General features: G+C 47.7%; 8 protein-coding genes across 8 annotated transcripts; 5 read left to right on the forward strand and 3 right to left on the reverse strand.

Annotated features, from left to right (window-relative positions):
- Positions 1–476: 476 nt before the first annotated feature.
- On the forward strand, positions 477–5,305 carry FOBCDRAFT_243517 (phosphoribosylglycinamide synthetase; the record flags this gene model as incomplete). The annotated part of the gene is made up of 13 exons (XM_059610544.1): positions 477–544; positions 597–637; positions 713–1,494; positions 1,872–1,947; positions 2,034–2,290; positions 2,333–2,582; positions 2,638–2,937; positions 3,115–3,180; positions 3,462–3,550; positions 3,649–3,672; positions 3,935–4,160; positions 4,220–4,759; positions 4,812–5,305. 13 exons carry the CDS (start codon positions 477–479, stop codon positions 5,303–5,305), a joined length of 3,213 nt encoding a protein of 1,070 aa, XP_059465809.1.
- A 235-nt stretch (positions 5,306–5,540) lies between these two features.
- FOBCDRAFT_298425 (cytochrome P450) lies at positions 5,541–7,547 on the reverse strand (the record flags this gene model as incomplete). The annotated part of the gene is made up of 4 exons (XM_059611933.1): positions 7,328–7,547; positions 6,749–7,275; positions 5,731–6,684; positions 5,541–5,667 (listed from the first exon to the last, which is right to left on the reverse strand). The coding sequence occupies exons 1-4, from the start codon at positions 7,478–7,480 to the stop codon at positions 5,541–5,543; spliced, it is 1,761 nt and encodes a 586-aa protein (XP_059465810.1). The 5' UTR covers positions 7,481–7,547.
- Positions 7,548–8,087: 540 nt separating this feature from the next.
- On the forward strand, positions 8,088–9,329 carry FOBCDRAFT_231315 (uncharacterized protein). The gene is made up of 5 exons (XM_031190031.3): positions 8,088–8,357; positions 8,422–8,498; positions 8,558–8,641; positions 8,704–8,772; positions 8,820–9,329. The coding sequence occupies exons 1-5, from the start codon at positions 8,158–8,160 to the stop codon at positions 9,218–9,220; spliced, it is 831 nt and encodes a 276-aa protein (XP_031034016.1). The 5' UTR covers positions 8,088–8,157; the 3' UTR covers positions 9,221–9,329.
- A 493-nt stretch (positions 9,330–9,822) lies between these two features.
- Positions 9,823–11,385, forward strand: FOBCDRAFT_231316 (chaperonin 10-like protein). The gene is made up of 3 exons (XM_031190032.3): positions 9,823–9,907; positions 9,960–10,082; positions 10,129–11,385. The coding sequence occupies exons 1-3, from the start codon at positions 9,896–9,898 to the stop codon at positions 11,062–11,064; spliced, it is 1,071 nt and encodes a 356-aa protein (XP_031034017.2). The 5' UTR covers positions 9,823–9,895; the 3' UTR covers positions 11,065–11,385.
- Positions 11,386–11,584: 199 nt separating this feature from the next.
- On the forward strand, positions 11,585–13,262 carry FOBCDRAFT_231319 (membrane dipeptidase-domain-containing protein). The gene is made up of 3 exons (XM_031190033.3): positions 11,585–11,928; positions 11,979–12,180; positions 12,243–13,262. Exons 1-3 carry the CDS (start codon positions 11,648–11,650, stop codon positions 13,227–13,229), a joined length of 1,470 nt encoding a protein of 489 aa, XP_031034018.2. The 5' UTR covers positions 11,585–11,647; the 3' UTR covers positions 13,230–13,262.
- A 200-nt stretch (positions 13,263–13,462) lies between these two features.
- Positions 13,463–15,042, reverse strand: FOBCDRAFT_279216 (uncharacterized protein; the record flags this gene model as incomplete). The annotated part of the gene is made up of 4 exons (XM_054706851.1): positions 13,463–13,805; positions 13,858–14,013; positions 14,110–14,877; positions 14,936–15,042. 4 exons carry the CDS (start codon positions 15,040–15,042, stop codon positions 13,463–13,465), a joined length of 1,374 nt encoding a protein of 457 aa, XP_054562826.1.
- Positions 15,043–16,521: 1,479 nt separating this feature from the next.
- Positions 16,522–17,243, reverse strand: FOBCDRAFT_264111 (uncharacterized protein; the record flags this gene model as incomplete). The annotated part of the gene is made up of 2 exons (XM_054706852.2): positions 16,874–17,243; positions 16,522–16,829 (listed from the first exon to the last, which is right to left on the reverse strand). Exons 1-2 carry the CDS (start codon positions 17,211–17,213, stop codon positions 16,522–16,524), a joined length of 648 nt encoding a protein of 215 aa, XP_054562827.2. The 5' UTR covers positions 17,214–17,243.
- A 5,737-nt stretch (positions 17,244–22,980) lies between these two features.
- Positions 22,981–26,884, forward strand: FOBCDRAFT_168062 (uncharacterized protein). The gene is made up of 3 exons (XM_031190036.3): positions 22,981–23,431; positions 23,482–23,681; positions 23,737–26,884. The coding sequence occupies exons 1-3, from the start codon at positions 23,228–23,230 to the stop codon at positions 26,708–26,710; spliced, it is 3,378 nt and encodes a 1,125-aa protein (XP_031034021.2). The 5' UTR covers positions 22,981–23,227; the 3' UTR covers positions 26,711–26,884.
- Positions 26,885–26,913: the final 29 nt, after the last annotated feature.

Below are 26,913 nucleotides of genomic sequence, written 5' to 3' on the forward strand. Positions count from 1 at the left end.
TTTCGATACTTGCACCACTTGCATGCCGTCGCGTCGTATTCTTGACGCCCGTGTGGGATTCGATGGGTGCCATGGCTCTGTCGAATTTACAATTGCATCGGAATATCAGGCTATAAGCCTACACCGAGGTTACACAAGTGAACGGTGGCTGTTTCACATACTACCCATTGAGAACGATGGTGGTAACATGAGTCCACCCCTACGAAAATAGTGGTCGTACTAGTACCAAAGGTATTCTAATGTCCAGTGTCCTCTGTTCTAATATGTCTGAAAGGCCCTGGAGTTCTTCTCAACTCAGCAATGAAAATATCTACTGGGCCTCTCCCTCAAGCATCTTATGTAAGGCCGGTATACCAAATACATAATTTTGCTTCAGCATGTCTTTTTATTCACGGATGAATATATTGTCAACATACGAAAGGATACGCCACTTAACTCGCAAAACACCTTTGGTCACTTCACACGACCTAGCCAAAATGGTTTCAAGAACATGCAATCACCTAGAAGGTGTTACGATTATTCTAAAGTGCGAGAACCTTCAGTTGTCCGGCTCCTTTAAATACCGAAGGGGCTCTAAACAAACTGCTTCGATTGAGTCCCGAGCAATTGGATCGTGGTTTGGTGACATATAACACTGGTATGTAAATTAAATAGCCTAGACACAACTGATTATATTTTGGTGGACTTGTACTAAAATGATACTTGGGATCAGGAAACCATGCTCTGGCCCTTCTGATGACTACAGAACAGATGTCCAAAGTCCGTGGACAGACCATACCAATCCAGATCTACGTCCCTTCATCAGCCTCAAATGACAAAATTTCCGCAATAAAATCCTACTGCACCTCTCCCACCACAGTTGTCCTTCAAGAAAATGGACTGGACCGGTGCGCAAAGGAAGCAATGGAGGCTTGTAAAAGTATGAGGATGACATTTGTTCCACCGGCCAACGATTCGGACATAATACTGGGCCAGGCAATAGCTGCTGTAGAATTCCAGGATCAGGTTGCAGCCGACCATCTTGGCGAGCTCGATGCAATAGTTGTACCGTGTGGTGGAGGGAGTCTTTTATCCGGTTGTGCGTCTTGGTTTCGAGGCGTACCAACTCAAGTCTGGGGCGCCGAACCTCAATTTGATGGCCCAGGCCTCCATGCAAGTTTGAAAGCGGGTATAATATTGCCAAAACAAAAGTCTATGGGAATGACGATCGCAGATGGACAGCGGACAACACTCAGCCCCACGAGCTGGGCAATCCTGCGCGATCAAACAAATCTTCAAGATTCCGTCGTCGTTACAGAGGCGCAAATACGCAAGTCGATGTCACTCTACCATGGAGAATTTGGTGGCATCATTGAGCCAAGTTCCGCAGTTGCGATGGCAGCATGTTTTGAGGTTCCACAGCGTCAAGTGGCAATTCACAATGCTACCACTGCCACGGAAATTGGCGTGATACTCAGTGAAGGTAATATCAGTGCCGGAACTTTTCATAGATTGGTAAACGGACACTGAAGGAGAGTATTCTTTATTGGCTGGGTGGGTAAGCGTTGACCTTAAGAGATCTTTGGCCCTGTTGGTTCTCGTGGCATTTCTTTGGCCCTTTGTTGCAATGTTAATATTCTTTCTTGAAATCTCGAACAATCAAATGCTGAAGAATCATGTTTACACAGACCAGGCTACGAATGCTTCCGGAGCCCTTGCGGGTTTTATTGTTGGGCTCTGGCGGTAGAGAACATGCTCTTGCATGGAAACTCTGCCAGTCCCCTCTTGTTGAGCTTATCGTTGTATGTCCAGGAAATGTGGCGACAGAGGAACTTACCAAGACGAAAAATTGCAAATATGAGTCACTTGAACAAGCTCTCAGTGTTTCTAAGAGTCGCAACATCAACTTGGCTGTTTTCACCAACGAAGCAGACCTAGCAGCAGGGGCCGTGGACTTGTTCTCTCAGGGTAACACTATTCTCGAATCGCATCACCATCCAACAGCTACATCAACTCTAATTCTTTATTCAGTGGTATGGCTAACTCGTTCACAGAGGGAATACCATGCATTGGGCCGCCAAAGAAAGCGTCGCTGCTTGAAACCTCGAAGGTCTTCGCAAAACGATTTATGAGCAAAAATAACATCCCAACGGCCACCTATGGCCATTTCTCGTGTTACGAAGAGTCTCTTCTTTTTATAGAAGATCAATTCGCTCAAGGGAGGAGAAAGGTAGTCCTCAAACATCCCGGCATCGGAGCCAGGCAAGGTGTCTTCGTTATCGAAACGCTTGAAGAAGCAAAACAAACATTAGTCGCTGAATTCGGCGGGTAACCATGTGGTACATCTCGTCAGCCAGACTTTGATATACTTATTGAAGAATTCCTCGAGGGTCGCGAGTTTACCATCATGGCTCTTACAGATGGCCGAAATTTCACCATGTTTCCCCCCTACCTAGACGTCAAGACACGCAAAGAAAACAATCAAGGCCCGATGACTGGGGGTATGGGCTGCGTGTGCCCTACGATCAGGTGTACTGAGTCCATGTTTCAAGCTTTGGCGCAAGGCTTTATGGCGCGCATAATTGCAGGCTTGGGTAAAGAAGGTATGTATTCATCATGATCACTCAATTACAAATATTAAGCTACACTCGCCCATAGGGCTTGACTTCCCTGGATTCATTGCCATTGATGTTATTTTAACTCACGATGGGCCGATTGCCATTGAGTATGACTTAAGACTAGGTGACCCGGAAACACAGGCTTTAATGCCTCTGATACAGCCTGACCTGGATCTAGCAAAGGTTTTGGCACAATGCCATAGCGACCAGATATCTCTCAGCTCATCACTCTTTCAAAAAGACAGGTTTGCGGCAGTTGTTGTTGCCGTAACAAAGAAATATCCACTTGAGCCAGAAACCCAGCCTCTGCATGTCAATCTGACTACACCAACTCAGAAAGGTATGTCTTCAGGATTGACTGGCTATTTCGATGTTGCAATTGACTCCAGCGAAGATACGATCATATACCACAGCCATACTTTCCATTCAAGTGTACAGCCAAGCCAGCCCGTTGTGCAGGCACGAGGTGGCCGAGTATTAGGTGTATGTGGCATTGGCAATAACCTCGATGTCGCAGCTCAGAGGGCATATTCTGGCATGGAAGCAGTAAAGTTTGAAGGAATGGAGTACAGGACTGACATAGGTACTGAAACAGACAATGTACTGTAACAGAGACGGAGCACGTGGCTTATATAAACGAAGAAGAAAAAAGTTGAAGATGAGTGCGTACGTACGTTGTCAATGGAAGTTTTAACAAGGAAATATGACATGCGTATACGCAGAAGTGTTTTCATTACCCAAGGTTTTCTGTGCCTTTCATAATTTATGTAAGGTTTTTAATAGGTCAATCAAAGGCTAGAGGTAACAGCACCCAACATAAAACAGTAGAGCAAGCGAAACATACTTAAATTTTAACTTCTTGAGGCTGCGTATTGCTGGCACTGGACCTAACGCAAACGGCTGCCCTGGCTGATGCTTGCGAACGCAGACCTTCTCAGTGCCCAACACACCCTGTATGTTGGGAGGTTTTTTTTCTCTAAAAAAGGAAATTTCATTGGTATGTCAGCATTTAGGCAGGTAGTAAGAGTTATATAAGTCCTCGTGTGCACAGGTCAACGTTGAGGGGGCCCTGGAAGTAAGGTGTTGAGCATCCTCACACCACCCCCACATCCCTGTGTAACCCTTTCACATCACGGCCTCCTCCTCCTTGCGCCTCCCTTTTACACCTTCCCACGCCTTCCTTCTCTCCCTGCAGCCTGATTCCACCTACTCGTGTACCCTCAAGTGACGCACTACTTTGAACACAGATCACTTCGTCTCATTAACCAATGAGTAGAAGAGCCCTCCAGGTGCTTGTTATCGGGAAAGGTGCCCGAGAGCATGCCTTGGCCTGGCAGCTGAGTCGAGCCAGATCAGTCAAACATGTTTTCGTATTCCCTGGCAATGCTGGCACACATGAGGTTGCAGCCAGCAACGGCACAGCCGGGATTTCCGCCTTTGAAGGCGCCAGCAGCTCGGAATATCACGATTTGGCGAAGCGTGCCAAGGACATCGGTATAGGTTTGGTAGTTGTCGGTCCTGATGACGACGTGGTGAATGGCATCGAAGAATCCTTTCGCAAAGGTCAGGGAGCAGCTATCGACCTCTGTCTATCAACCCTAACTGACATCTCCTCTTTTTAGTTGGCGTGTCTTGCTTCGCACCTTCGCGCGAGGCCGCAGAACTTGAAGGCTCCAAAGTCTCTGCGAAGGAGTTCATGAATAAGTTTGGCATTCCGACTGCTCACCATGGGAGTTTTGACAACCTCGAGGCTGCTAGTGCATACGTGCGCCATGTTTTCACCGACAAAGACCACCGTATCGTCATCAAAGCAGACGGCCTAGCCGCAGGGAAGGGCGTAGTTCTCCCTGAAACACCAGAAGAAGCACTGGAAGATCTTCGCAGCATCATGAGCGACGGCAAATTTTCTACAGCAGGCTCCTCAGTGGTAATCGAAGAGTACATGGACGGGTACGAGATTAGCATCTTGACCTTTAGCGACGGCAAGACCTTCTTTTCTCTTCCACCTGGGCAAGACCACAAGCGCATTTTAGAGGGAAACAAGGGACCCAACACTGGAGGCATGGGGGTTTACTCACCTGTGCCCATGGTAACTCCAGATGTCTTACAGAAGATTGATGAAGTCATCTTGAAACCTACATTCGATGCTCTTGCAAAAGAAGGTGAGCTGCCCATCATGTTTCGTTTCAATTCTGCTGTTAACAGCCCTCCCAGGCCGTCCTTTCTGTGGCCTGCTGTTCACTGGAGTCATGGTCACCAAATCGGGCCCTAAGGTCATCGAATACAATGTTCGCTTCGGCGACCCGGAAACTCAAAGCTCGATGCTTCTTATTCACGAAGACACCGACCTCGCGAGTGTCATGCTGTCATGTACAAATGGGACACTCGCACAAATGAAAAACAGCATCAGAATTAAGTCAGGTTTTGCATGCAATGTTGTTATTGCATCCGGCGGATACCCAGGGGACTACAAAACTGGAAAGGTTGCTACATTGAGTTCTCCACCTGAGGGGGTGGTTATCTTTCATGCTGGGACCCGTAAGGAGGACCGTTTGTTGAAGACCGCGGGAGGGCGTGTCTTTTCGGTTGCTGCTTACGGTGATACCCTTGAAGAGGCACGTCGCAAAGCATATATGGGTGTCGGCTGCGTGTCATTCGAGGACATGGTGTACAGGAAGGATATTGCTCTGGGGGGTCTAGCCAAATGAGGAGCAGTGCCACCACGCCGTATCCTGAATCAGTTCAAGGATGTAAGAGCTGAGGTATAGCTTAGTTACACTTATTATTCCTATACAACCAAGTCCAGGATGCTGTATCTACAGATACTTAGGTAAGTGTTCAACTGACAATGCTCACCAGTCTGGTGTAGCGCCTATCGACCACGATGCGCAACAGCCTTTTGCTCGCTCCGTGAATATCGCTTTTCTCAAAGTCGACTTCATCCTACAGTCCACGCGTTCTGACATGCACAGGCATACCATTCTTGACTCGTGGCGGCGAGTCTGTTCCAACTTGATAGCAACGATCACCCCAGACAGTCGGTCGTGTCTTTTCAGAGTTTGTAGTTCCACTGTACGAAAGGCTTTGGTCAGTAACGCAGTCCGCGATGTGATTGAGAAACCAGGAGACTTACTTGATCCGATCCCATTCTTCCCATGCACACTCGACATCGAAGCATCTCGCTACCAGTACCATGGCCAGCTTTATCTCGACGGTGGCAAGATGTTGCCCAATGCAAACCCGTGGCCCGGCCTCGAATGAACGCCAGCCGTTGGGTGGGGGGTACAAGGGATCCTGCGGATCAGTGACAAGAAAACGTTCTGGAAGAAACTCCCAGGCTCTATGCCAGATCTCAGGGTCACGATGAATTGCATATGACCCATCCCAAACAATGAAGTCCTCAGTTGGCAGCTTCTTCCCTTCAAATCCAGGATCGGAGCCCGGAGGACCCACGAGGAAGAACCCGGGCTCGCCACGACGCATTGAACCGACGTTGGTATGATAACGCATAGATTCACGAAGGACAGCTAGTGTGTAAGGGAGCTGGTTTAGCAACTGTGGGTTCTCCCTTATCACATCTGCAACACCCCAGGCATTCGAGCCAAGGACTGCATCATGCTCCTCTCGCAATTTGGCCAAAACCTCTGGATATTCGCTGAGCAGGCGGAAAAGCCAAGCAATAGTTGCCGCAGTGATATCAAAACCTGCAAAGAGGAAAGTATTGATCTGCCCAATGGCCATCTCCAGGAAGTCAGCGTCAAGCTCCATGTTCAATTGGTCCTTGCTGTCCTGTCCCACTCCTTTCTGTTCAGCTCTCTCGGCATCGAGAGCCTGTACGATTAGATCGACTAGTGTCTTTCCCTTCGCTGTGCGATCCTGCTGAAGCTTGTTCATGCGCTCTTGAAGGGCAGGAGTGAAGCTTTTGACAAGAGTTCTGTAGTCCTGCCAGAGTTTGAAATGGCGCCACGGATTGTAGTATTGGATGAAGTTGGCAGGATTAACGAAGAAGTACAGCCTAGAAATGCTGTCAAGAAGGGCGGCGCAAACAGGTGAGCTTCTTCCCCACTGCTCGTGAATGCGAATGTTCCTTTGTGACGTTATTGGTATCCAGGACTTGACGTCGGCAAATCTTTCGACATAGTGGAACTTACAGAAAGAGGCGAATGATAACATCGAGAGTGAGATTGGCAGTGGCATCTCCAAGTGGAAAGACCTCACCCCATTCTCCGTCTTTGCCTGCTTTGCTCTTGAGAACATTGGCAAAGTCCTCCACCTCTTCAAGAATGTCTGGTAAACGACTATTGATATTTTGAATACTGAAAGCTGGGCTCAGTCTTTTACGCCAGACCTTCCACTCCGCACCTTCCATGGAGGCCAAATCGCGGTTCTTTGTGAGGGGATAAAGAACATGCTTTTGTTCATAAGCCTTGGGTAATGAGTGTTCTTGTGTGAACTGAGCCGAAACATTTGCGTTGAGAGAGATAACCATCGGGGTCGTGAAGGGCCACGTATCGATGTAAGCAACAGGTGGGCATTTTGTGCATTGAGGGAAGAGTTCTCGCCAGTTCTCTTGAATCTTCAGCATCAAGTAATCGCCGTGAGCATCAGGTGGAAGTGTTGAGACGAGTTTCCCAATAACTTCAAGGTGGCCGAGAATCATAGAATGTTTCATAATGGGCTACCCCTTGCATCAGAAACCGAATTTATGTGGTGATGACAGGAATACATACAATGCCCTGGTCCTTGAGAGCCTGGAACTTCTTGCGAACTCGATAACCTTTTCTGAAGGCGTGGACGAGTAACGCGACCAGTATCACGCCTGAGAAGCGGACGAAGCGCGTGAGGAGCGAGGAGCCGTCATCCTGAAGCCCAAGAAGCCACATCTTGGCCAATGGTGTCTGTTACACTTACAAGTCCTGGGGCTTGAGGATTGTGGATGCTCGGGAAATATTGAGAAAGCCAGGTTGCATCGTCATCAGGGGAAAGATATCTTTCCTGCTGTCAGACAGCCACAAAAACGAGATCCTGGTTGAAATTGGCCAATCAGCCGTTCAATGATAAGCTGAACTGCCCCGCTATCACTAATTGCCGTGCACCTTAAATTGATGATCAGTCAGCGGTTATTGCAGATACTTTTGCCTTCCAAGTAGTTAATGCATTTCAACAGTATTGATACTATAGCATTCACAAGGTTTGATACCCGGTGCGATGTCGTTACAGTCCTTAACTCCCAATCAGGAAAGGCGGGTTCTGCGTTTCTATCCGTATACTCAATACTAAAAGACCGTGTGACTGGTGCGCATAGAACTGAAAAATATGGGGGAAAGCTAGCATTATCCATCGAATCATGACAATCTGGGGATTCGTCCTCTTGATCGAATGGCGGTGGTTGGTGAGAGGGGCCAGCGTCGGTGTACAGTGCTCCGATGTGGGGTTTTGAGAGAGATACAGCATACGAGTGAACGCACGTAGCCATTCATATAATAATACCCCTCTTCTCACTTTTATATGAATTGCCCTTGTGCTTGAGTAAGTGTTCGTTACCAAGAATTCATTCATCATGTCTATGTCAGTCGAAGATGCCACCAAAGTGCGAGAGGGTTTCCCTAAACCCTTTCCCAATATTCCCAACAATGTGGTTGAGCAGCTTCGCTTGAATGGTAAGGTCCTCGTTGTTAATGGAGCTGCCGATGGTCTAGGGTATTCGGTAGCCGAGGGCTACGCTGAGGCAGGCGGAAACGTTGCTCTTTGGTATAACTCGTGAGTTGCTCATAATACTTTCCTTTCGATCGATGTCATCAAACTGATCTAATCTGTGTTTCAGGAATGAGGCTGCTATTGAAAAGGCTCGACTACTCTCAGAGCAACATGGCATCAAGGCATCTGCTTACAAGGTCGACGGTGGGTACCTTTCTCTGGATAGAGCCTCTAGCAGCAGCTAACACGAATGTTTCCCTCAGTATCCGACTCACAGCAGATTCAAGATGCCCTAAAGGCTGTTCTTGATGATTTTGGCAAGATCGATGTTTATGTTGCAAATGCAGGTGAGCATTTTCCATACTATCGAGCACGTATGAGTTTAAGGGAACTAAGAAATATCTAATAGGCATGGCAATTTCCAAACCAATTCTTGAACAAACTCTGGAAGAATACAGGAAGCAGATGTCGGTGAATGGTAAGTGATCAGTCCCAACGTCTCTGGTTCTACTGACAACCATGTAGTCGACGGCGTTGTCTTCTCTGCCAAATACGCCGGTGAGATTTTCAAGCGTCAGGGTTTCGGCAACTTCATCATCACCTCCAGCATGAGTGCCCACATCGTCAACGTGCCAACTGATCAACCAGTCTATAACGGGAGCAAGGCCTTTATAACACACTTTGGAAAGTCTCTTGCTAGGGAATGGCGCGAGTTTGCTCGTGTGAATATCGTATCTCCTGGTTTCTTTGATACGAAGATGGGTGCGAGCCCTGAGGCGCTTAATGAGGCGTATCGCATGGCTGTTCTTGGAAGGCAGGGACATGTCAAGGAGATCAAGGGTCTTTACTTGTACCTTGCTAGCGATGCTTCAACTTATATGACTGGAAGCGATCTGCTGATTGATGGAGGCTACGTGTTGCCTTAAAACAGTTGAAGAAAGGGACTCTAAAGTATCATAGATTTATTTTACGATGGTCAGTATTCAAAAAGAGTATAAATATCCATACAATAATGATCGCTGAGTTGAGTCCGAGGATGATTTCACATTATCATCTGTCGGCGTAATCTGAATAGAAGAAAAGACTATCTAGTGCAGAAAAGCCTACTGGTATTTAAGCTAATTTTTCCCATTGAAACTCTATAGCTGATCAAACTATCTTTCTCATCACAATCGCGAAAATCAAACTTCGTATATACCATCGATGGCTCTTTAAAGATGTTATCGAATTATCATATCTAAGTTAACTATGCAAATGGCCTTTTTATGTCATAGAACGCACTCATTGTCTCATGAATTTCACTCATTCTTTATTGATCTCGATTGTGTACTGGATTGGCCTACTACAACTCGGTCATCCCCAACAAATCAATTCTCTGTTCTGATTGCTCACGATGGAGAGGTGACATCGCTAATGCAGTCATGCTTCCCCTCCTTCGGAGGACAGTGACCCGAAGAGAATTATCACCTGACTGCGGCTACAGTAGGAGCCGTGTCGAATACATATATATATTGTAGCATAGATTTCATGGATTTAACAGCATCCGTACAGTCACATCTTTAGCCTTTTGATCCCAAACCTTTTCTACCTAACTTGACACTATGAGCGAGACGGTCAGTATCGCCCTAGCTTTTGATAAATAATGGACTGACAAAAGGTTGATAGAATCCATCATGTTTTCTGCATGGCCCCGAAGACGCTCGCTTCGGTGAAAGGCCAATCCCTCATATTGAAGATCCGCATGATGTAATTGTGAAGATTGCATACACAGGTGTTTGTGGTAGCGATGTAAGTATCAACCCAACAGTCTTCGATATAACGCTGACAGTAGCAGGTTCATTTCTGGACAGAAGGCGGATTTGCACGAAGGGTATCTGAGGAGCATCCTCTAGTGATGGGTCACGAAGCTTCGGGAATTATCCACAAAGCCGGCCCAGCGGTTTCGAACCTCAAACCTGGTGATCGCGTGGCTATTGAACCGGGCTTCTCGTGTAAGAGTTGCACGTACTGCAAATCCGGACGATACAATCTCTGCCAGAAGATGAAGTTCGCTGCGGATCCCCCGTCGACTCACGGAACGCTTTCTCGATATTTCAAGATCCCAGAGGACTTCGCATATAGGATTCCCGACTCCATCAGCCTGGAAGAGGCTGTTCTCGTGGAACCTTTGAGTGTCGCTGTCCATGGTGTTCGTCTCGCCGATGTACGGCCTGGCCATAGAGTCATAGTCCAAGGAGCGGGGGCTGTGGGCTATCTCACAGCGGCAACAGCGTGGGCCTATGGAGCCAAGCAGGTTATCATCACCGATATCAACGCGAATAAACTTGAGTTTGCAGAAATAGGTCTCAATTGCCAAACGTTCAAGCCCCAGTCGAGTTCAACACCTGAACAAGAAGCTGCTAGGTTGAAACAAGAGACTGGTCTTGTCGACGGTGCTGACGTTGTCTTGGAATGCACTGGAGTCGAATCATCAGCACAACTTGGTATCTATACCTTGAGACGCGGAGGTGTTTTTGTTCAAATTGGACTTGGCAAAGCTATGCAGACTTTGCCTCTTCATGCCATGTGCGAGAGAGAAATGGTATTGAAAACCTCGTTTCGATATGGTCCTGGGGATTTCGAAATTGCTCTTGGGCTTCTTGAATCCGGAAAGGTGTCGGTTTCGTCTCTGATCAGTAGCGTTACCCCCTTCAATCAAGCCCCGGAAGCGTGGAAGAAAACTATGAATGGTGAGGGAATCAAGAATCTGATTGAAGGGGTCAAGGATTGAGATGGATGTCAAGAACCAATGTCAAGTTCAATACCTGGATACAGCAACTACTGAGAGCCCATCATTGCGGGTGCTTTAGATATATCCGAGAAGAAGAAAAGAGTACCATTCCTGGGTGCCGAGTACACATTCCTGTTCTGATATGGCATCTTCTTGTCTTAGACAATGACACTATTCCCGTCGCAATGCCGCTAGTCCCCATCCCGTCCGACAATAAAACCTCGACACGACTATCAAAACGACGACGAAGAATCAATCTGAATTCGAGCAAGGACAATAGTTTAGTGAATTAATCCATATCAAGGCACTCTTTAAATAAACAGATGTCTTTTTATTTTCTTATTATTTGCTTTAAGCCTGTCCCTCCATTTCCTGATCCATCCATCGGGTAGTTAATAAGTTACCTAGTGTGTCAATTTCATTGTAGCCCGCTTACCACTCCACCTGTTCAGTGGTTAGCGAGGATAACTAATCATGACTCAATCGCAAACTCTGCTCTGACCTAGACTCGTATAAGTTCAAGAAATTGGCCATTGATTTTCATACTCAAGTTATCCATTTTCGCAAGCATAGTTTGGTGATCATGGCCGATTCGTCACCAACTGTGACCTCGCCGCCCCGACGAAATAGCCAGCAGGCGAACACTCCTCAATCAACGACGTCAACTAATAACAATCGCGATGGGGCATTGGTACTGCACGCCAATTCCTCAGCCACAGCTTGGTGGTCACGATTTCGATATCCAGTCATCACTGCTGGGATCGTGCTTTTACTGAGTCCATTTACCTTCTTATGGCCTAGTCAAGAGTCAATTGATCCCACGAATTATGCAGAGCGTACCAAGCGAATCCTCAAGACGACGCCGTAAGCTGACTCTTGATCTTACTTAAGAGAATTGCACTGACAGTCCACAGTTTAATTGACGGCCACAATGATCTACCGTTCATGCTCCGTCTTGAACTCAAGAACCGCATTTACGATGAACGTTTCGACTTTAACAATCGATTGCTGGGCCATACAGATTTACAGCGGCTGAGGCAAGGCATGGTCGGAGGTCAATTCTGGAGCGTGTATGTAGACTGCGATGAACAGCAAAAGCACTTTGAGGATCCTTCTGTGAGTGGCAATTCTTTCGCTAAATCTTCCCTTGTGTTTGACCGTTGCTAATCTCCTCAAAGTGGATCGTCCGAGACACGCTTGAACAAATTGACGTGACTCGACGTTTCATCCGAGAGCACCCCAAAGACTTGGAGTACTGTGATACTGCTGCCTGCGCTAGAAAGGCGTTCAAAGCAGGTCGTATCGCAAGCATGATTGGCATTGAAGGTGGCCACCAGGTTGGCGGCAGCATTGCAAGCCTTCGGCAGATGTACGAACTGGGAGCGCGATATATGACCATTACACATAATTGTGACAATGCATTTGCCATGGCAGCTTCAACCGTTGCCTCTGGGGCTGCAGATTCTGGGCTTGCGAAACTCGGAAAGGTAGCAATCAAGGAGATGAACCGGCTGGGAATGATGGTTGATCTATCGCACGTTTCTCATCAGACGATGAGGGATGTTCTCAGCATTGCTCGAGCACCAGTCATCTTCTCACATTCTGGAGCATACGCCATTGAACCGCATCTTCGAAACGTCCCCGACGATGTTCTTCGCCAGGTCAAGCACAATGGTGGCATCGTTATGGCTGTGTTCCTCAATCGTTTCCTCAACATGAAGCATCCCGAACAAGCATCAATACACGATGTCGCTGATCATATCTTCCACATCGCAGAAGTATGTGGCTGGACTTGCGTTGGAATCGGTGCTGATTTCTTTGGCATGTCAAACGTGCCTATTGGGCTAGAGGATGTTTCCAAGTATCCCAGTTTGATGGAGGTGCTCATGCAGCGAGGCGCAACAGATGAGCAGATCCGTCTGCTCGCAGGGGAAAATATTCTCCGAGTTTGGGGAAATATTGAAAAGAGTGCTAAAGCAATTCAGGCTACCGGTGAGAAACCTGTCGAAGAGGAATATGAACGACGAGAGTGGCATAAGGGATTTTCAACTGACCCCTATATGCTGAGGGGAGGGCTTGAGGAGGCCTTGAAGAATGGGGCCAAGATTGAGGAAGATGTTTTCGATTTAGATGCCGAAGGAAGGCCTAAGATTCTGTCTACTTAGATTTTATTGATAAGAGAAATCATGAAAGTTTCGTACCAAGCTGTATTTGTTTGCCTATTAAGAATGCGAAACCATGGGGTTCGCAAACAGATTTCAGATCCCCTTCATCCTAGGCAACAGAAGCTCGGCATTGTAAATACTAGCAAATAATTTCATCATTATTCAAAAGTTGAAAATATGGTGAAACACACCTCCATCATGTGTAGAGTACTTGACAATCGTTAACCAATGCCTCACATAAAGACCTTCCTCTCACTCCCACAGCTATGCACCTTCTCTGCACCTCGGGCAACATTCGCCCACCGAACCAGGTTTCTTACTACTCCGCGCTTGCTCAAAGGGTTGACAGTTGAGCTTTCATGCATAGGTACCTCATCTACACTCAAGGCAAGACTTGCAGCGGCGTAGCCGGCAGCCTTAGCATTGACGAGGAATGCTTCCTGGTTGATGTTCTTGATGTCATCACACGGAGTATGATAGCAAGCATCTTGCGGAACACCAGCGCCTGTGAAGATACCGGATGTGGGAATACCAAGTTCAAGGAAGCCCACATAGTCTGAAGACGCCCCAAAGGGTCTGTGGCGTGTTAGCGGAGTCCATTGAATAGATTTTATGAGAAAGGATTTACGTGTACTCAGCGGGATACCCTTTATTAGTTAGAAACTCATAGAGATATTTCGCGCCAGATTTGTGTGCATTGGAGTCAGCATATACGATGTAGTAAGGCTGTAGAGAGGCAATCATGTCGTAGTTGTAGTAAAATCGTATCTTGCTGGCCTCATCCCTGGACAAGTTGGAGACTTAGTAAGTCGATCCAATCATCCCACTCTCTTCAGCGCCCCAAAAGGCAAATCGAAGCTTGTTTTTGAAGTTTTTATACTTCTTGACTGACTCGGCGATGCTGAGTAGGGCGGCGACACCGCTTCCGTTATCATTAATGCCAGGGCCTTCTTGAATAGAGTCAAGATGAGCACCCAGCATCACAACACTAGTAGAATCACCAGCCTTGGTATCTGCAATGATCTGCCAAGTTTCGCGCTTTTCAGTCAAGACATCGATGGTCAGATTGACCTCTAGGTTCTCCCCTGCTTTAAGACGTTCGGCCCAAGAATTTCCCTTGTCGTACGTGACGACACCAGCAGGTGCAAGTTTACCAAAGTTCTCAGCTCCGAGGGAGCCGGATCCCGCCGTTTGGTTGGGATTATCATTGAAGACGATGGCTGCTGAAGCACCGTTATCCTTGGCCAATTTGAGCTTGTTTGCAAACTGGCATTTCCCGCGCTTGATCAAAGCAACCTTCCCTTTGACGTCGATGTCTTTCCATTGGTCTTCGAAACAGCCTGAGCCACGAACATCGTCTATGGGGATGAGGGCCAAAGAGGCTGTTACTCCGTCGGGTAGGGGAGTGGCGTGATTGTACTGCAGTGAGACCACATCGACGTGTTCTCCATCGGGACCTGTCAAAACAATCTTTCGAGTTTGGGAAAAGAGATTCTTGAATGGCTGAACTGTGATAGCGAAATGGTTACCGCCGCCCAAACGAGAAAGAACAAAATCAAGCGATGCCTTGTAACCTGGGAGTCCAAAGGCCCGGTTATTGCTGTTGTCGTGGGCAATTTTGTATAAAGCTTGAAGTATCTTGTCGAGACTACAGATCATTAGTTTTTGATCCTCAAAAGGTATAAGTTCAGAGGGTGATTCGTTACTCTTCTGCTTTGATATCATCCGCTACACGTTGGGGAGTGAGCTGTTTGCATGCACAAGCTCCGGCAGAGAATATCGCCAGAGCGCGTATGAAACTATTGACCTTCATCTCGAAGTCTAACAAAGGGAAGGACTTGTGTCGTTTTCAAAGCGACTCAGAAGTTTTCATTAGTTAAATAGAGAGAGAATATATTGCGAACAGCTGTGCCTTCGCAAAGGAATGCCACCCTCGCACTCGAACCATATTCTTTAGCTCTTACAAGAAACCAAAACCCGGCAGAATCCTTCGAATCCTGCCAAACTTTGATGAGCCACAGGTAACATTAGAAAGGTATCACAAAATTGAAGGAATCGACCTGGGGAACGTTACTAGGCTAAATATTGAGGCGCGACTCTATTTGATATATGCTCCATTGGTTGAGGCTTAGATATGGTTTGAGAGCGAGCTGACCATTCAGTGCTCGAGTATGAATGGATCAATTTATGCTAATACGGGAATAACGGGTTGATCTCCCGTTATTGGAGTCCCGCTAAGTTAGTTGATGAAGAGTCTGAGGCACATAGTCCGAGATATGTGATCCGAGCTGACCAATCACACGAGTTCAGACACTCTGGTCTTTGATTTTACTAGACGTTGGACAATCATTTCCCTGCAATCAAATGCCCGAAAAGTCGGAGATACCTTATGATTTCTCATCGGTTTCGCGGTATTTAACCAATCCTGGTTATCTCCTGACTATTCACGGCCTCTTCCAGCCTACTGAACTGGCCTTCAAAGGAATCAACCCAAGCAATCTGTCTCAGCATTCCTTCTAGTTCGATCCAGTTCAAACCAAGTCGTTCAATCGTAAGAGCTATCCTCTCAGTCATCCAGCTTCTGTCACGAGTCCCTTCGGTCACTGCCGCTATAACTTGTACCCAGACCTGAAGTTCTTCCAACCCATCCCACGATATTTCATAACCTGTCAGTAGGCGCGACAGTTGAGGTTTGCGATACTGGATGGCGCCGACTGTGTGATGACTGTGCTCAGCGGCCGTGACAAGAAACCTCAAAGCGGCCAAACGAACGACTTGGTGAATTGTTGATATCCTAGAAGAATGCCCCTCTGGCCCTTCTGATGGTGTGTGCCTTGGCACCAGGAGAAGAAAGTATGAGCTATGCAGGATGGTTTCACAGTAACGGAATGTCGACTCCTCCCAGTGTTGAGACGCCTTAGCAACTCTTGTCAGTGATAGAAGAACTGAACATAAATCTGAGAGAACTGGCGACAAATCCCTCAAAGCCTTTAAAGTTTTTGCCAGAACATGGGTGATTGTGGGCTGTTCAAGCTGAGTCCATAGGTGAGAAGGAGCTACAAATCTCGGCGGACGGTCCAGGGATAGGCTTCCAATAACATCTGACCTGTGAATATCAACTTGGTTAGTTTCCGATCAGTGTCGAGTTCTAACCATTGCCTACCAAATTAAAGACAATAACAAATATGATGAACGAAACCTGTCTACTCCTCCGCGACCGCGCACCAAGGTCTCTAGGCCAGCCAGGTGGGTGCTGTATCGTTCGACTTTACCTATGCTCATCTGTAGGCAGTTAGCGGGGGATTTCAGCTTTGATCTCAAACATTACATCATAGTTGGCAAGACCTATAACAGTGATCAAAATTTCGTCAGAAGGCACGCTATTCGATGCTTGGATCTTTTGGCTGGTGAAATGTAAACTGAGATTGTAGTGCTTCAACGCAGTTGAATCTTCTCGCCCAGAATGCATATCACCTGTATACTCATTGCTATACAGGGCGGTCTCCGCAAGTGCAAGATTTAGAGTAGCCTGGTCGACAAGGCCGATAGCAAAGCACATCTCTCTGACCTTGTCGCATATGGACGACTTTGGCCGAAGCACTGTCTTTTGTAAGATTTAATAGTTCATGATAAATATTACTTACGAAAGGCTTCCATCATTTTAGCTCTAGTGTCAGTCCTGGAGTAGAGTGTCCGATCTGCACCTGGCTCAAGAAGCTGCATTGATGACTCCGACACTTCAGGCCTACAATTATCTGGTTGGTAGAATGTGTATACCGGCTGGGTTTCGTGAAGTGTCAAAGTCTTTGAAATGTCCGGCTCGGTCCTTAACTTCCTACTACGCGTATTCTTTCTTCTTGATAATCCTATATCTTTCATCACATGCTGATGAATTTTGCGCTTGTTGTGCCGGTTTTTGACCTCGTCTGGGTGGCTCACACTGACAAACTCGAGCTTCGACCCTATCCGAGTCGAGGCAGGCATTCTGGTCGAGGGAAGATGGGGGCAGTCGATTCGTTCTCTATATGTATAGTTTTCATTAATGTGAGAAGATACGTACTGGTGATGATTGTAGATAAGCTGATATGTTTAGTGCATTCTTGATTCGTCAGCAACTTCCACGTTAGATCCAGCCAGAAAAGGACTGCAAGTGGATCGTGATAAGGTCACGCCAAAAAGCATAAAGAAAGTTGGTTCATGATTCTTGTTCTTCGGGTCTAGAAAGCAAGGCATCAAGTACAATTTCCAGTGCTCAACCTTGAGCCCCTGGTAAAGCCATGTCTAATAGGCTCCAATAAACAAGTTTGACCTGCGATGACTCGGCTTGCCAGAAAGCACATCGTACTACTTTACAACAACCGGTATCCTATCACTGACCTCCATTTTTGAGAGTTTCTCCCGCATATTACGTCTCAACTCAATCCATAATGTAATCTGACTCGCCCTTGAACCAACATCCTGGACACTGTATGGATTCTCCTGTGCACCAAGACTCTGCTGCATCGTTGGCGGCACACAGATCCAGAAATCGTAGATTCTTCTTGCTTATCATCTCCTTCCAGTATGTCACTCGTTTAGGTCTATATCGAAGACAGTCGCAGCACAGCGCCATCGTCCGTTTGGGTTGACCTTTGGGAGTCAAGGGTCTCATGCGCTTGAGTAGGTCCTTGATATGTGAACAATAAGGTATGTCAGAGTACGCATGGCCACTGGCTGAGATAATGTGGAAGTCGGTAGACTGACAAAGACGACAGAATAAGGATTTGCAAGTAAGTCCAAGACAGAGTCTGTCTTCAACCTCGATATAGGGCGTGAGCTCGAGCAATATCTCATTCGGAAGAGTCTTGCATAGCGCCGATTGGTCTCGTTTGACTTGCGATAGCTATAGCGTGTTACTTTACTGTTCCTCTCGAATAGACGCGCTAGGTAGGTTGTTTCAATTGTCAAAATACGTACCTGTTGCGGAACAACAAACGGTGCGGTAGGACACAAGCGCGCGCGCATCTGACCATGTTTGTAGTAAATTGTGAAAGCCATTTTGCTGAATAACAAGTAGCTGCGGGAGAAGTTGCAGTGATGTTTGTTAAGGAAAGTTCCCTGCGCAATACTTCGTCCTCGCGAGGTGAAAGGCGTTCTGAGCAAGAAGCCACAAAAAGGAGAGTTGACGAAGCAAAAAGTCAAACTCGCGGTCGAACTCAATATGTCGTTATTGAGTTAGTTTCTGTCGTCATCTGAAGTAAGTAAAGGAATTATTTACGTATTCTTCCGTTGAAAATATTCACCTCTCACGTTCTGGAACGGTAGACGAAGTTCATATTTCCATACTGCAATTTTCTTTGTTTTTATTTGATGGAATAACATCTTGTCTCTGTCGTTCCTGTACTCATGTACCTCTCAGCTTTCAAATATGCCATAACCGCAAATATTGAACCCAAAAAGATTACATGGTTCATAAGTCATAGCTCGACGCCCAAGTGTTTTCGGTGTAAAAGAATATATCAAGTTTAACTCCGAAGTTCATTCAGTTTCCAATACACATACCCAAGAATCGCTACGATATGAACATGGTCATGGCGGAAAGCTTGGCTTCCGCTATTCCTGCCAAGCCAAGTCGTATTTTTAAACGAAAATGCATGATAATCACTAAGAGATCCATTACGCCCAGACACTAGATCATGAATAAACACAAGATGCATGTAATCAGAGGCGGCTGGGCGAACTTGGCGGAGCTTGTGCATCGTTGATCTGGGGTAGGCTGTTGATAGATGTGGCCAAGTGACAGCACCCGGCCGCCAAGAGAGTTTCTTATCAGAACGACATCCGTATCTATTAGTCAGAAGCTTGTTTCTTGGCTGGTTGGGATAGCTACAACATACATTGATAGAGCCTTGGTAATAGTCTTGGCCAGCAGTGACTCCACCTGCTTGAGGTTTTGTGTCGGGGACAGTGGCAAGGTACTGGCGGTAGCCTTATGGAATCACTATATTTATCTAGGGGTGCATTACTAGAAAGTACTAAAAATATGTTAACCTGAAGTAAGTGGGATAGTGAAGTGACTTCTGAGCCAGGATTGTACGGCATGCAACGCGTTTAGTAAAGAGGTTAGGCTGAAGCCTTAATCTTAAGTTGTTAGCTTCATAAGTGATAGACGGTATGAACTCCATTGTGTGGCGAATCTGATCTGATTTACTTATCTCCATTAAGCTTCAACGGTCTCGACTCTATCTCTTGGTTCGGTGCCAATCTGCCAACTTCCGCGTTTCTAGGCTTAGCATCAGATACGGTACAGTCCCCCACCAAAGTCCTTGGCTGCATCTAATGCTGTAACACCTCGGGCGTAATAGGGAGTGATTGCCGTAAAATACGGCCAGTTTTCCACTGTGCATCAATGCCTGCTTAGGTGCTTGGCAAGCTGCAAGCCAAGTCACTGGCCGGTTTAAGCTACGACTTCACGGAGCGGAACTTGGCCAAACGGCATTAGATCTTGGCAAGCTATTTGAGTGGACGATCATTCCGAGATCTTATCGGTTATTAATATTATATCCAGGATGTTTACGGAATCTGACCGTTGAGAAAAGAAGCAAATTGATCATTGCTAGCTGCCGATCTCAAGCGGTCGCGGATTAGAGTCGCCTTAGCCGCCGTTATAAATGTAACTCGCTCGGACACAGGATACGAAGGCCTGCATTTATCTAGTTCTGGTCACTGTCTCACAGACTACTGCACAAAGCGATGAGCAGCCGTTTTTTCCATATATGCACAGAGTACAAAAACATCACGAATGGGGGTTGCCCGGGGAAAACGCGGGGTCTGGGGTCACAAAGTGTAAGCCATGCGCAAAAGCAAAATGAGGTCCTCAACAAACCAATTGATCCCTACCAGTCTCATATTGTTTCTTTTCCCACTAACGAGAGATTAGTTGCAAGAGATCAGACATTTCAGCAGTGATTCCCCTGCTCCGGTGAACCAACCGGGGGTTTTAATAGGAGTAGGCTCGATACCCTGTATCCTTGGTATCACTTATTGTGTCTTTGTAGCTCAAAAAGCAACCATAGTGGAAATTTTGGTCATTAATACTCCAAACCAAGGCAACCTTGATCTCAGCACTAAACGCTTAGAGATGACGCTTCAGTATCACCGCTTGCGTTGAAATGGTCCTGGTCAGCACGGCTGCATTTCACGCAATGCCTCAAAGAATGCCTAATGGTTAAATTTGCTGCTTATGCTCACCGATAAGTCACACAACCGGAGATGTGCAGGACAGATCGGCCATCAAGATGCTCCTCGTTGGTCGCTCGGCGTTTGGACCGCGCATGCCGAGTGCTGAGGCCCGAAGCCGCCACTTCGGCTGTGCCAAGCCTCAACGGAGCGGAAGGTGGATCACCGCGGCGGAGCACGTGACTCGTACGACTTTTGTCTTGGCATCAAGGGAGCGGAGGTGGGTACGGAGGCGCAGGCCGAGGCGGAGAAAACTGGGGCTCCGGAGAGGCCGGGAAAGTGTGAAGGCACATGGGCATCAAACGTGAAGAAATGAGGAACTTTTTATAGTTGACAGGAGATATGAGCCCATCGGGAAGTCAATCAAGCCTTTTCGAAGAAAGAGAATAAAGAAATAATTCACATCGAAATGATGGCAGCAAAGATCGGGGGTGCAAACTCTGCTTTATCAGTGCGGCATGTCTTACCACTAATCATAATACGAACAAACCCGATCCAAGAGAAGAAAGAAAAAATAGGCGACTTTTTGGCAAGCATTCTTTCTGTTTCTCGACGTAACATGAACTGAACACACGGCCTGCCAAGACAAGAAGTGCTGTCACTATTGGACAATGGGCCCAGAGAGTGTGGATCAGGTGATATGATTGATTTTGAGTAGCCGATAAGCTTAGCGCAAGTGCCCAGAACCTTAAGCAACATAAGCGCAAGGTTAGTTAGTCCTAGAGGAGGAGCCGACAGGGTGTGGCGATCCAACAGGCCAATGGACAGAGTCCAAAGTCTACAGCCAAGCCAGCCTCTTAACTTGTTCCAGAAACGAGTGTCTCTGCCAAGGGCTCTCATTTCATGCTGTTTTTCTTTCTTGTTACCCTCCATGCCAGATGCAAAATCCCCCACGGAAGATGCAGAGATACCTAAACGCAGAATCGATCAGAACATCGCTTTTGTTGGATTGTCAGAAGATATGTGGGGGTGCAGAGCTCGATAGTTCGGCGTATCTTGACTTGAAGGTCCGAGGATTGATTGGATACGCGTCATTGGTCAAGCGCCAAGAGCCGCCAAGATGGAGTTGGCCCTTTGAGGTTATCACGACGACCGCTAACCCTAGGCGCCAAGATGTGATGAACCAGCTGAACCTTGATACAGACATTCTTGCCTTCGGCGAGATGGTGGTTTGTCGAGCAATCACTAGCTTGTGCTTTTTCCTTGGCTCTCTCGTCTTGGCTAAGATGGCATGGCATGGTCGAGTACCGGTTGATACTCTCGGATGGTGGTGGAATGCCGAATGAGCTTTCAGAACGAGTAAGAGAGCTGCAAAACATAGCATCCATGGTTCAGTGGGCACGACTGGAGTTTGAGACAAGAGATGGGCATCTCGTTAATAACAGTGTTGCATTGGTCATGTTTGGTATGCTGCCATGGCTCTAACAGAGAGCTATGACCATGCTCGCATTGCAATCGAGGCCATGTGTCAACGGTTAGCTTAACCATGACGATGGATGCCCGTTGAAACAACCGGTCCATGATGATCAAAAGACCAGGGGAATGTCCGAAAATGCTTGTTGGAGAAGTGCTGTAAATTTGACAGACGCCGCTCTAGACGCTGACCTCGTGAGAAGCGAGAGGATCCATGACCGCCGCGACCATGCGACAATCCAAGTCTGCAATGCACACCAATGACCTCACCTCTCAATTGTAACAAGAGCAGCAAGATTTCTCTTGTCGCGCAGTCTATCCTCCGTCTTTGCACCCATTGCACGTTTGCGCAACACGCCAAGCTGCCAAGACGCCAGGATCCCCACTACACACACCACCAAACAGTCTCACGATACGATACGCTACTTTATCATTTTACCGGCCTGTGTTTTTATTTGGGGTTTTGGGATGGTAACGCGACTGGGGTCTGGAGATGATAGAACCTGGAAGAAAAGCACCGAGAGATTGAGAAGAAATTTGCGACATGCTTCCAGGTCCTGGTGCTGCATCCAAGCTTACACAGTTACATAGACTGAAGACTGAGTATAGAAAGACCTCTATCGATGGTAGCACGGCAGTTGGAGCGTAAAATACGGTCCATCACTGGAATTGACGTCACGGGGCCGTCCGTTTCGTTTCCTCTCCGTTCTGGGGACGGCCGTCAACGATACGGCACCTGATTTATAGGAACACACCACAACTAAGGTAGGCTAAATTCACTAAGAAAGTAGCACTGCATTTGCAGGCCGAGGGGAGGCTCAACACCTGTCTACAGGGGTTTATGGGGGGAGTGTGTGGGGAAAATAGCGAACTCTCCAAGTCCGGTGGCGGATGTAAAGCTGCTCAGGTTCGGGTTCGGGATGGGACCAACGCCAAGAAATCCCGAGCCTGGCAACGACTCAGGTCCGCGATAACATGAGCAATTGCGTTGCTCTCATGGGCCTTTTTCTAATTATGACGGTACTATTGTTTCTTGAGATTTCTCCCTCCCTCAACTATATATGACTTCGTCCCCCGCACCCCGCCAAGGTCTATTTCCCATAAACTCCAAAGTTATCAATCACATACGTCGATTGTTCTCTAATCGTACAGATAACATTTACCCATTCATGCCTTGAATCTAATTCCTTAATCATCACTCTTTTATTCGTCGATGAAGTTCAAGTAGTCAATCGACTCTTGTATACAGCGCCAACCATAACGACCGTCACTTATACCCAGAGCATAGGGCACACAAACAACAGTTTAAGCTCTCTTCTCGCGCCTTTTCATACAAATCCTGGTCGCCAATCTTCATTCCATCGACCATGGCGGCCGAGTACCCCAAGCACCCGTTCCTCCTCACAATTGAGGAGACGGCGCAAGCTCTCGACACCAGCATCGACAAGGGCCTTACCAGCCAACAAGTGGCTGAAGCTCAGCAAAGATATCCCAAGAATGAGCTCGACGTGGGCGGTACAGTACCATGGTACAGTATTTTGACCAAGCAGCTGCTCAATGCCATGATCATTGTAAGTGGCATTCCCCTTCAAACTCAATTTGCCAAACTAACCCGCCACAGGTACTGGCATTTGCCATGGCTCTCAGTTTCGGTATCAAAGATTACATCGAAGGTGGTGTGCTTGTCTTTGTTATCGTCCTAAACGTCACCATTGGTTTCTGGCAAGAGTACCGCGCGGAGAAGCGCATGGATGCTCTCCGAGCTCTCTCCTCTCCTAGTGCCATGGTTCTTCGCGATGGAAAGACTCAAGTTATTTCCAAGTAAGTATTCACCACGCAGAACCAAAACTTTACTCGAAACTAATCAATTGCGCAGCCCCGAAGTCGTTCCCGGTGACATCGTCCTTCTCAAGATGGGCGACACCGTCCCCGCCGACCTCCGTCTCTTTGAAGCCATGAACCTTGCTTGCGAGGAAGGTCAACTTACTGGCGAATCAATCCCCGTCGAGAAGATTACTGATAACAATATCACCGCTCCCGGAACCGAGAAGCCTGTCGAGTCCGAGGATGAGATCGGTATTGGTGACCGTGTCAACATGGCTTATGCCACCACCGTCGTCCGAAAGGGCCGTGGTCGTGGTATTGTTACTGCTACTGGTATGTCCACCGAGGTCGGTAAGATTGCTGCCTCTACTTCCAAGAAGACTCGCAAAGCTGGCCGATCTATGAACTACAAGAAGTACGGAAAGCGGCAGCCCTTTGTTGGTGCTTCCAAGCGAACTTGGGATGTTATCGGCAAGTTCTTGGGTCTCACCGAAGGAACACCGCTCCAGCGAAAGCTCTCCGCTCTTGCTTACGTCCTCTTTGGTTGTGCTATCATTCTCGCTATCGTCGTGTTTGCCGTCAACAAGTTCGACATGAAGAACGAGGTCATTATTTATGCGACATCTCTTGGTATCGCCATTATCCCCGAGTCCCTGGTGGCTGTCTTGACTATTACCATGGTCGTTGCTGTTACTGTCATGCGAAAGGCCAATGTCGTTGTCCGTGATCTTTCCGCCCTCGAAGCTCTTGGAGGTGTTACCAACATTTGCTCTGACAAGACTGGTACCCTCACCGAAGGAGCTATGATTGTTCGCAAGGCCTGGATCCCCTCTTCTCATATCTACACTGTTCGCGACTCTCAGAGCCCCAACGATCCCACCAAGGGTCGAGTTACCTACTCCAAGCAAAACGATGAGCCCGAGGAGAAGGAGGCCCCTCGTGACTACGATCGCGAGCGCAGTGCCGCTGTCCTCAAGTTCGATGTCCCCGATGAGAAGCTTAACCAGAACAACGCCCAGCCCAAGAAGCCTGAGCCCGAGGTTGAGTGCGAGATGACTGATGAACTTCAGGCTTTCTTGCTTTCTTCCGCTCTTTGCAACTTGGCTACTGTTCGATACGATGATGAAGAGGAGAAGTGGCAGGTTACTGGTGAGCCTACCGAAATTGCCCTTCAGGTCTTCACCCACCGCTTCAACTCTGGAAAGAAGACTCTTGAGGGTGAAGGCTGGAAGCAAATCGCCGAATTCCCCTTCGACAGCTCTATCAAGCGAATGTCCGTCATCTACGATGCCCCAGAGGGTGCCAAGGGTTCCATTATCGACACTGCCAACTCAATGGTCTTCACCAAGGGTGCTGTCGAGCGTGTCTTGGATCTCTGCGACTACGTTGGCACTGGACCTGATCAGCAGCCCATTACCGATGAGCTCAAGGAGAGTGTCCTCGAGCAGATGAACAGTCTCGCTTCCCAGGGCCAACGTGTTCTGGCTATCGCCTACCGTCCTTGGGATGGTCGTTTCACCGCCAAGCAGGCCTCTTCTCCCGCTGAGGATGAGAAGCTTCGAACTGAGGTCGAGCAGGGTCTTATTCTACTTGGTCTTGCTGGTATCTACGATCCTCCTCGCCGCGAAACTAAGCCCTCTATCGCCGAGTGTTCCAACGCTGGTATCCGAGTTCATATGCTTACTGGTGATCACCCTGAGACTGCTAAGGCCATTGCCAAGGAAGTCGGTATCATTCCCAAGAACCTTAGTATTCTACCTGATCACGTCGCCAAGTCCATTGTTCAGAAGGCGACCGATTTCGACAGAATGACCGACGAGGAGATTGATGCTCTCGAGGAACTTCCTCTAGTTATTGCCCGTTGCGCTCCTGACACCAAGACCCGCATGATCGACGCTCTCCGTCGTCGTGGTGCCTTCATGGCTATGACTGGTGATGGTGTCAACGATGCCCCTTCTCTGTCTCGTGCCGATGTTGGTATTGCTATGGGTTCCGGATCTGATGTTGCCAAGTCTGCCTCCAAGATCGTACTTACCGATGATAAGTTCAACTCCATTGTCGCTGCTATCCGCGAGGGTCGTCGCATGTTCGACAACATCCAGAAGTTCGTCCTCCATCTCCTAACTTCCAACGTTGGTGAGGTTATCCTCTTGGTTTGCGGTCTTGCTTTCGTCGACGACAGTGGCTTTTCCGTGTTCCCTGTCTCGCCTCTTCAAATTATCTGGATCAACATGGCTACCTCTTCATTCCCTGCCTTCGGACTCGGTCGCGAGCAGGGTGCTCAGGACATCATGCGCAAGCCTCCTCAGGATAAGAAGCGCGGTGTTTTCACCAACCAGATCATCATCGACATGATTGTCTACGGTATTATCATGGGTGCTTGCACAATGTGCACTTTCGTCATCATCGTCTATGGTGCCAACGGCGGCAACCTTGGCTTCGAGTGCAATCAGCGATACTCCGAGGAGTGTATTCCCGTGTTCAAGGCTCGCGCTGCTACTTTTGCTGAGCTGACATGGCTGATCCTCATCTCTGCCTGGGAGTTCAAGAGTCTGCGCCGCTCCGTCTTCCGCCTTAACCCCGACGACGACAGCAAGTTCCCCGTGTTCAAGGACATCTACTCCAACCGCTTCCTCTTCTGGTCCGTTATCATTGGCGGTCTCTCCGTCTTCCCTGTTGTCTACATTCCCGTCCTTAACCACAAGTTCTTCAAGCACACTGGCATCACTTGGGAGTGGGCTCTGGCCGTTGGCTTCACTGTTGTGTTCGTTGCTGGCATTGAGCTCTGGAAGATGACCAAGCGACACTTCCACCTTCTTGAGGACGCTCCTGTCCGACGTGGTGTTTGGGGCCAGGGTGGTGAAGACGGTGGTCGCCTTGCTCGAACTATGTCTCTGTCCAGCTTCAAGACCTGGGCATCTTTCTCTCGAAAGGACACTGGCGAGTCTCTCGGAAAGCGAAGCACCTCTCGTGGACCTACCGATCGACACATTGTGCCTCAAGGCCTTGCAGCCACCGAGGCCTAATTTTATGATTTGCATCTCTGATGATAAAAACATTTAAAAAGGGGTGAGGGTAGTTTTCGAATATGTGGTCTCATGAACTGAAGAATATTTTGGACAGATGGGAAGGATCATGACGAATCTTAATATTGCATGTTACATTGATATCACTTCTGCTTTTAGTTGCATTATTCCGCCCTGATAGAGGGTATAGATATCCCGCTGCC

Source organism: Fusarium oxysporum, chromosome IX, assembly GCF_013085055.1.
Source record: "Fusarium oxysporum Fo47 chromosome IX, complete sequence".
NCBI lineage: Eukaryota > Fungi > Ascomycota > Sordariomycetes > Hypocreales > Nectriaceae > Fusarium > Fusarium oxysporum.